This window comes from Lipotes vexillifer, unplaced genomic scaffold (assembly GCF_000442215.2).
Source record: "Lipotes vexillifer unplaced genomic scaffold, Lipotes_vexillifer_v1.1 scaffold408, whole genome shotgun sequence".
NCBI lineage: Eukaryota > Metazoa > Chordata > Mammalia > Artiodactyla > Lipotidae > Lipotes > Lipotes vexillifer.
Window position 1 is genome coordinate 2,087,071 of NW_006787469.1, and position 9,324 is coordinate 2,096,394.

General features: G+C 49.5%; 1 protein-coding gene across 1 annotated transcript in view; it reads left to right on the forward strand.

Annotated features, from left to right (window-relative positions):
- DNAJC17 (DnaJ heat shock protein family (Hsp40) member C17) overlaps window positions 1–9,324 on the forward strand; it is a 38,529-nt gene that overhangs the window by 24,000 nt on the left and 5,205 nt on the right. Inside the window, exons 2-10 of the mRNA XM_007460170.1 lie at window positions 3,895–3,964; window positions 4,263–4,321; window positions 4,547–4,634; window positions 6,373–6,461; window positions 6,702–6,798; window positions 7,399–7,442; window positions 7,871–7,945; window positions 8,480–8,560; window positions 9,056–9,166. Of these exons, the coding sequence (XP_007460232.1) occupies window positions 3,895–3,964; window positions 4,263–4,321; window positions 4,547–4,634; window positions 6,373–6,461; window positions 6,702–6,798; window positions 7,399–7,442; window positions 7,871–7,945; window positions 8,480–8,560; window positions 9,056–9,166 (714 nt within the window). The remainder of the gene's footprint in view (window positions 1–3,894; window positions 3,965–4,262; window positions 4,322–4,546; window positions 4,635–6,372; window positions 6,462–6,701; window positions 6,799–7,398; window positions 7,443–7,870; window positions 7,946–8,479; window positions 8,561–9,055; window positions 9,167–9,324) is intronic.

Sequence of the window (9,324 nt, forward strand, 5' to 3'; positions counted from 1 at the left end):
TGGTTTTCTTCTATTACTTTTCTTTGGTTGAATTTTTTTTTTTTAATTAACCAAAATATTCTTTGACAAAAACATTATTTTTATTCCCATGTTTTATTGCAACCCTGTCTCTCCTTTTTCATGTCTTTTTCTGTTCTCAGTACTTATTCCTCAGTAAAGGAAAACATATTTCTTCTCTAAGCTTGTCTGGGGCTTGAAGAGAAGTTGGGCTCTTCTGCATCCTCTGTCTTGAATGCCCTTTCTGGCCCTGCTTGGAGAACTGTTACTCACCTTTCAGATCCAGCTCAGATATTGCCTCTGTGAGGCCCTCAGGGCTAAAATTAGCCACTCTTTTCTCTTTGTTTCCATTCTTAGGGCCCTCTCTTACAGGCATCTTACAACCTCAGTGTAATTCATTGTTTTCATAGCCATCTTCCTTGCTAAGCAGTGTCCTTTCTCTTCAGTGTCAGGGAAATTCCTGATTTTCCTCTGTAACCCCAGCTCCAGCTCAGCCCCTCCATATCCTAGCTGCTCCATGAGTGGACCTGGGAGGTGGGGTAGATTCGGTGCTGTACTGAAGGGCTCTCAGGAGAGCTCCCCTCCTACCCTTAGACATTCCTCTCTAAAAATGAATACCAGCCTGACCTTGACCTTCTGGCCTCACCTACTCATGAGACTGGTTAATTTTTCCAATAGGTTCTTGAAACACAGAATGTTCAACCCCTTACACCTTTAAAGGGTGATTTGGAAATGGAGGCCCAGTCAGGCCTTGAGGGAATAGGGGTCCAGGATGCATCAGGTTGATTGGGGCAGTTGTGTTTGGTTGTAGATGTTGGGAGTGTGGGAGGCTGGAGGGGTGGGGGTAAGATGGGGGTCCACCCAGACAGGGAGTGAGGTGACCTAGGTCCAGTTGTACTATTGCTTCAAATAAAGTCTGATGAGACTGTTAAAGACATATGTCAAAGGAACACATTCTGGAAAGAGAATTGATAAGGAAGCAAATTAATATATGTAGAGTATTTCCCATTATTATATAATTAGTTTTTTGCTTGAACAGTTTTGTTTTCCTGTTTAAGTGAAAAAAAAAAAACCCACCAATCTTCTGATATAGAACATATAAAATGAATTATAAAACACAAAACAAGGGCTTCCCTGGTGGCACAGCGGTTGAGAGTCCGCCTGCTGATGCAGGGGACACGGGTTCGTGCCCCAGTCTGGGAAGATCCCACATGCCGTGGAGCGGCTGGGCCCGTGAGCCATGGCCGCTGAGCCTGTGCGTCCGGAGCCTGTGCTCCGTAACGGGAGAGGCCACAACAGTGAGAGGCCTGCATACCACAAAAAAAAATAATAATAATAAAATAAACACAAAACAATATTTAATATCATTCCTTTAGAATAAAAATCTGTAAAGTATTCTTTAAAAAAAGAAAAGAAAATGAAGAATGTACTACTACCCAGCACCCCCATGCTGCTTTTATTTTTCTTTCGTGCTCTTCCTTCTAAGCTCCTCTCTCCCTTTTACTGTCCCTCTTAGATTTACAAAAAAGAACATATAACTCTTTAAAAGAGCCCCATGATATAAAAGAAACCATCTTCCACAAAATCCTCCAATATCAGTAGTGCACGCCTGCTAATCCTGGTCCTGAGGAAGCTCATTCCAAGGGCGGTGTTACAAACTGAGGCAATAGACACCCTCTTCTCCCTTCCTCTTCCTCTCAACCAGTTCAGAGAAAGGGCCTGGGATCAGAGAGAGAGAGGTGTGGGTGGAGAGGCAGAAACAAGACCCCAAAGACCCCAAAACAAGACCCCAAATCATTTGTTGGAATGATCAAGGGGGTAGGTTTAGAAGGACACCCACCATCCAGTTAACACTGGAACCTTGGAGAGAGGGCTGGGGAAATGGGGAAAGAACATTAGCTTTTTAGCTCTCTCTTTGTATATTTTTTGTATTGTTTTACTTTTTGAAAAAACAAATAAAGGACCCTTAAATATAAAGAATATATAATAAAGACTTGGTTTAAAATAAAAAGAAATAAGGCCCTGGGCATAATGGAGAAAGGAAAAGAAAGAGTAAAAGGGAGAAAAGATGAATGATAAGGTGCCTAAAGAGTAAAGATGACATTCCAAGTGTGAGACTATATATAAAACTATCACCTCCCCTTCCCTTATTATTATTTCTTAATAGTGAAAAAAGCTAGATTTTTGTTATTGTTGTCATTTCTTTTTAATGGTGAAGACCTAAGTTGGGGTGGGAGGTGAACATAGGTGGGCAGTTGGGAAGGTTGGGGAGCAGGGAAGCACATCTACACCCTCTCTGCTCAAAGCCTGTCCTGGGAATGGTTCCTGCTTCCTCAGGCTCAGCCAGGAGAGCTAGATGGGCTTGGTTGCCCTGGCAGGTGAAGGTGTGGTTCTAGCCGTGGCCCAGCAGGTGGCAGCACACCCCAGAGGTCCTGGGCTAGGTGGCTCCTGGCCCTCCTTAGCTCTGGAGGTGGGAGTGGAGTTAGGCACCTGCCCTCAGGCCCTCCCTTGGGGGTGCTGGCTGCTTGCCTCCGAAGCCCCTTATTTAGCACACTTTGGATAGAAGTGTTTATTGGTTCCCTCTGGGAAGCCTGAGAAGCCAGTCTTCTTAGCTACTGGTAGAGGTTCTGGTCTAGAGGCTCCTCCTCCCAGGAGGTTTGAGCAGTAGGTAAGGTGTGCAGGCAGAACTGAGAGCAAGGCCTCAGGAAGCAGAGGGTAGCTTCTGGGATTTTGTGCTCTGCCTTCCCTTATGTGTGGGAAATATATAAAAGAGAATCTTGGTGGCTATGCTTGCTTATTTTTGCTAATTTTTACTAATTTTTACTAATATAAGAAATAAAACATTTTCTCTTTAATACAGAGAGGTGCAAAGGTAAAAACTAAAAACGGACCATAGCCTCGCCACCAAGATAACCCCTGTTATCAATAAAAAAGATAATAAAGTAAGACATGTTTAAGGTTTGAAAATTTGAACTACAGAAAAGTATAAAATGAGAAGTAAATGTTTCCTTCCCCTCCACTTTCAGCTTCTTTCCAAAGGAAGCCACAGGTTTATGACTGCTTTGAGGAAAGAAGAGAAAACAAGGGCTGTGCACATGCCTGAGCGTCTCTAACTATTTACATTTCTTTTCTTGTTTATTTTCAACCCCAAAACGATCATTGTATATACTAAGCCTTGTTTTTTTCATGCACCATACCTTGAAGATATTTCTTTCCTTTTTTTAAGTTGAGGTATAATTGGCACATTTTGTACAACATGATTTGCTATTTGTTACCATACATTGTTATGATTTTTTTTTCTTGTGATTAAGACTTGAAGATCTTTCTAGAAAGCACATACAGACTTCTGTCTATGGTAACTTTTTTAATGGGTCTCTCCGTTGTTGGAGATTTTGGTTGGCTCCACTTTGGGGCTAATATACACTATGTTTTAGTGGACATCCTTGCATATTTATTTTGGCATGCTTCTACAAGTCCAAATTCCAGAGTAAGTCAAAGGGAAAGTACATTTTAAATTTTGATGGCTAAACTTCCCTCCAGGGCAAAAGGTTGCCCTGGTTTACATTACATTACACCATGAGTGTGTGAGAGTGCCTGTTTCCGGGTGGCTATAGGGACATCTGCCCCCGGCCAGGAGCCCTCTGACATCCACAGTGGTAAGACTGGGTGCTCAGCGGAAGCAGGCCCAGCCCCTCTGCTGCAGGGCAGTGGTCAGCTCCCTCCACGGCCTTTGCCTCCACTGCAGGTCTCCTCTGTGGTTGTGAGGTGACGGTTTCAGCGTGGCAGCCTTTCTTTTAGCAATGGAGAGCACACCCTGGATTCCCCTTGTCACTTTAACAATGTTTTCCTTTCCGTCCTGGGGTGAGAGAGTAAATAACCAAATCTTGACTCTTCCAGATGAAGAAGGCATATAGGCAGAAGGCCCTCTCCTGCCACCCAGACAAAAATCCGGATAATCCCAGAGCAGGTGAGCCTCTCCTAGGCATGGGGAGAAGGAGGCCAACCCACTTGGGTGTGGTGTGAGTGCCGTGGGAGGCCAATGCACACAGCCTGGCTTTGGGCGCTGGGCCCCAAGGCTGCACTTCGCATGTTAGGAGCATCTGGTCAATTGCTGATGCACTCACCCGTCCTTGCTAGTCCATCATCTGCTGATGTCTGCTTTTCTAGCAGCCTGTGGCTTCTTTGAGGTGCTCTTCTGAGGGAGTACACCATCATCAAGTCTAACTTTACTTTTCTCCTCTCTCTTTTTTGATCGCTATGTTTAGCTGAACTCTTCCATCAGCTTTCTCAGGCCTTGGAGGTACTGACCGATGCTGCCGCCAGGGTAAGCTCATCCTTCTCTATTTAAATTACTCCACATTTATAGACCACTGTGTGCTTCATCCTGTATACTTGGCCATGCATCACAGTCCTTGCTGTCCTAGCCTGGAGACTCTGTCACCAGACTGCCTCCTGATGGCTGTAGGGCTAGCAGCAGGGCCGGGGAGGTGGCTGGGCTCTGTGTATGTTTCCTGGCTAACTGCTCCTCCGTGTTCCTTTCTTCTGCCAGGCTGCATATGACAAGGTCAGGAAAGCCAAGAAGCAGGCAGCAGAGAGGACCCAGAAACTTGATGAGAGAAGGAAGAAAGTGAAGCTTGGTAGGTGACATCGTGGTGCTGGTAGCCTGCAGTTTCCCTGGACCACTTTCCTGCAGCTCCCCCACCTTTCCTCCTACAGCTTCAGTTCCAGCAACTCAGAGCTTTGCGGCCCCGGCTCTGGGCAGAACCCTGTTCTCAGGGGTGGCTCCTAAAGGACAGTCATAGGGATAATAACAGTGACTAGGTGTGCTATTAGCTAAGTGCTGTGACAGATGTTTTACTGCCTCCTTTAATTATTACAACTATCCAAGGAGCTGGGTGTTATGAAACCCACTTTTTATAGACAAAAGAGGCTAAGGCACCAAAAGGATAAGAATTTGCTGGAGCCAGGATTTGAACCCACACAGCATGAGTACAGTCAGCGTTCTTGTTGGCCATGCCGTCCTGGATCTTTTTCATTCGTCCCAGCTCTGCACAGAGCTTTCACTCCATGAAATCCTCTCAGAAGGATCCAAAGAGATCCAGGCATTCGTCTTTTAAGAAAAAGCTTTATTGACGTATATTTTGTATATCATATCATCCACCCATTTCAAGTGAACAATTCAGTGATTTTTAGTAAATTTACCAAATGGTGCAACTATACTCTAAATCAATTTTAGAACATTTTCATCACCCCCGTAAGATTGGTCCAAGCTTCTTTACTCGATTTTTCTCCCCGTCCTCTTGCCTGCTTCATATCCATATATTTATTATGTACATATACCATCCCAGTACATCCATCAAAAATAAACAAAACCTGAAGAGTTTAGGTAAGTAAAGTGAACAGAGAACAAAGCGGTGAGTCCCAGACCTGAAAGAAGCATTTGTCACAGCAGCTGGCCTGGGACAGGGCCACAAGCAGTTTTCTCTTGGAAGGTGGGAAGGCTCCAGGACCTGGGGTGATGTCCTTGCATGGTGGCTGCCATCCCTGTAGGAGCCGTTGTAGCCGGGTCCACAGTGAGGCTTGGTAAATGTGAGTTGAGGCGGGGAGGTAGAAGATTCCGCCGTGAGACTTCCCTGGTGGTGCAGTGGTTAAGAATCCGTCTGCCAATGCAGGGAACACGGGTTCAATCCCTAGTCCAGGAAGATCCCACATGCCGTGGAGCAACAAAGCCCGTGCGTCACAACTACTGAGCCTGCGCTCTAGAGCCTGCAATGCACAACTACTGAAGCCCACATGCCTAGAGCCTGTGCTCCGCAACAAGAGAAGCCACCGCAATGAGAAGCCCGCACACTGCAACGAAGAGTAGCCCCTGCTCACCACAACTAGAGAAAGCCTGCGCGCAGCAACGAAGACCCAATGCAGCCAAAAAAAAAAAAGAAGATTCTGTGGGAACTCAAGCTCACTGGGGGGAAGAGCATCAAAGCCATGGCAAGGTCGCAGGTCAGGCTGTGGTGCCAAACCACAGGAACAGAGGCCAGGAGCTCCACCCACTGGCAGCCCTGACCCATGGCCGTGGGCTGCTGACATAAGCACCCACCCACACCTTGTTCACTGTTTGGAGAACCAGCTTGGTCAGCGTGAGCTGCTTTAACTTTTTCAGACCCCGGCCACTCAGCTGGATCCTGTTCTCTTCCTTGTTAGGACTTTTCTCAATGGAAATTAATTTGGGAGCACATGGGCATTGAGGGAGGGGCCAGAGTTACTGTATAGGTTCATGCTGTGTGAGACTTTGGGGAAGCAGCCAGAGCCTGGTAGGCTGGGGCCATGTAGAAACTGCTTAGACCAGACATTGGGTCATTCAAGCCTTGTTCGTAGACCTGGAGGCCCGGGAGCGGCAGGCCCAGGCCCACGGCAGTGACGAGGAGGAGGAGGAGAGCCGGAGCACCGGGACACTAGAGCAAGAGGTGAGCGTCCAGGCACTGCAGCCATCTGCAGGGGGAGGAGGCTGGTGGAGCAAAGGGGTTGCTGTGGTTGGAGAGGGCATGCCATTTCCACTTTCTTCTGTGGGATCTGGGTAATCTGTCCCACCTGCAGGTTGCTGAGCCTAGCTTGCAGGTGGAATGTCCCAGGGACCTTTGCAAGGTGAGCCAACCTGGAATTGGATCTGCACAGAACTGTCACCCTCCCCAACTCCCACTCTGCAGATCAAACGCCTGCGAGAAGAGGGTTCCCGGCAGCTGGAGGAGCAGCGGAGGGTGATCCAGGAGCAGATACGCCAGGAACGGGAACAGAGGTTGAGAGGTGAGAGTCCGTCCCTCAAACCTGCCTCCCCCTCTGAGACAGCTCTTGATGCCCAGAATGGCCACACTGGCTGCTCAGGGAAGTTGTTCTGGAAGCTTCCACCTGCTGGAACCCGGGCACCCCACTTGGACACATGCCACCTGTCTCTTCTTACCAGTTCTCTGAGGCCTATTGGATTTTCACTCTACCTGAGATCTCCTGGCCCCATTTATCTTAGTCCCAAGCAGAGCTGGTTCTATTTTGGAGCAGATCACCAGGGCGGGGTGGGGAAGGCTCTGGGGTACTTTGTTTCGGTAGAACTGTGTGGTCTATACCTCTACCTTCTGCCCCCTGTAGGTGTTCATAGCCCTTTGTTGGCAGAGTGCTGACCATGGCCTTCAGCAGGCAGCTGGGCAGCTGTCCCAAGGTGACAGCTCCTCAGGGTTGGGGTGGGATTGCCTCTACTTGCCCTACCAGGCTCCACAGCAGGGCGGGGCAAATACTGCCCTTGGTCAGGAGTGATCTTTTCTAGGTCCTTTTGCCCTGGGCTGTGTCTCCTTTGGGAGAGAGAACCTCTGACTCCATCATATTCTACCCTGCTAATTTTCCTAAATTTTCTAGGAATGGCAGAAAATCCTGAAAGCAAAGGAACCCCCAAGCTAAAGGTGAGCCCTGCGGATCTACGGGCCACCTCACACCATCTCCTCTCAGCAGAACAGATGCTTCCATGGGCACAGGTGCTTCTGGCGGGGACGCTGGATCTCTGGGAGCCACACCACTACCCACATCCCATCCTTCCATCTTCCCACTGCCTGGGCATCAAGATGGCCTCTCAGAGCTGGCCGTGAAAGGCTGCAGGGCAGCCCTCCTTGAGGCCCTCGAAGGAGAGCATCTTATAGGGCTGGAAGCGTAGCTGTGGGTGAGCAGGCCACCTGCCTGTCTGTTTTCAAGGGTGAATGCATTTTGGGGGGTGCTCCCTAGATTACCAGTGCTTTGAAGCGGGGTGTCTGCTCAGACTGTAAAGCTCAGGTGCAGGGTCTGGTTCTGTTGAGAAGTCAGTGTTTAATGGTGACACCCACTGCTGTCTTTTCAGCTCAAGTGGAAGAGCAAGGAGGCCAAGTCACAAGGCGGCTATTCCAGAGATGTCCTCGTGCGGCTTTTTCAAAAGGTCTGCCCTGCTGACTTCCCCCTAACCCATCATCTCAGGCCCCACCTCAGCCCAAACCCTAGGATCTCCAGGCCTAACCTTCCTTCCCATCTCTACCTGCCTTTTTTTCTGTGTCATAGACCTTCTCCCCAGGCCATGACCTTCCATTCACTCATGTTGCCATGTGCCCCTTCCCTTGCCATCCTTAGAAGCAAAGGGCTTGGCTGCGTTTGTGGGGCAAGAGGAGGCTATTGTCTGGCACCAAAGCCCCATCCTCTTCACCTCCTTCAGTTGCTGAGGCAGCTGTGTGTCTCTGCTGGTCTAAATTCCCACGTCTGCCAAGCTCTCCTTTGCTGTCCTCTGCATTCCTGAGGGGCGGGGGAACCTTTCTTTCCCATCTCTGATATCCCCTTTCTGGTTGAACCTAGCAATGAGAGTTTATACCCCGGCTAAAAATGGCCTAGTGGCCTCTGGGTGGCTCAGGCTTGTCTCTGGTGTGAGCTGAGCCATCCTGAAGGCTGAGCCATGCTTACCGGGACCCCCTTATCTTCACAGTACGGAGAGGTGCTCAACCTGGTACTGTCCAGTAAGAAGGCAGGCACCGCCGTGGTGGAGTTTGCAACCATCAAGGCTGCGGTGAGTGCTACGTGGGGCTTTGGGGGCTACCGACAGCCCTGCCTTTCCAGGGGAGGAATCCAGTTCTGTAGGCCCTCTGAGTTTAGGTGTCCACACTCCCAGGGGATCTCTGGGCCAGCTCAGAGCCAAGATTTCCCAGAGCCCCTCCAGCTCCCAGGAGTAGAGGCACAGCGAGTGAAGGGATGGACAGGAGAATATTCTGGGGATGGCTTCATTTCCTGCTGCCTGGCTCCACACCCTCCACCTTCCCCTGGAAGCCGGCATGCCTCCAGGTTGGAGCCCTCGCACTGCCTTCTCCCCTTCCCCCACTCCCCAGTCAGAAAGCTCACGTGGCGCACAAGGAAGGTCAGAGCTTCAGCACACCATTGTATGAAGTTTGCTGTGCTTTGCTTGGAGGATGAGAGCGCTGGTTCTGGTTCTTTCTGTGGGGGTAGCGAGAGCCATTTTGTAGCCGACTGGAGTGATGGGACCAGGACCGGATGCTGTATTTGACAGGAGCTGGCTGTCCAGAATGAAGTGGGCCTAGTCGATAACCCTCTGAAGATTTCCTGGTTGGAGGGACGGCCCCAGAGCACAGTGGGCCCTAACCACCCAGGACTGTCCCAGGTAAGGAGCCAGGCCTCACGCAGCTGGGCCTGCTCAGGCTTCGGGGCGCCTCTTCCTGTTTGGGCTCTTCTCAGGGCCCTTTCCTCGCAAATCCCAGTCATCAGGAATATGGAGAGATTGGCAGGTCCGCCGATCTAAGCAGGAGGACTGTGATTCCT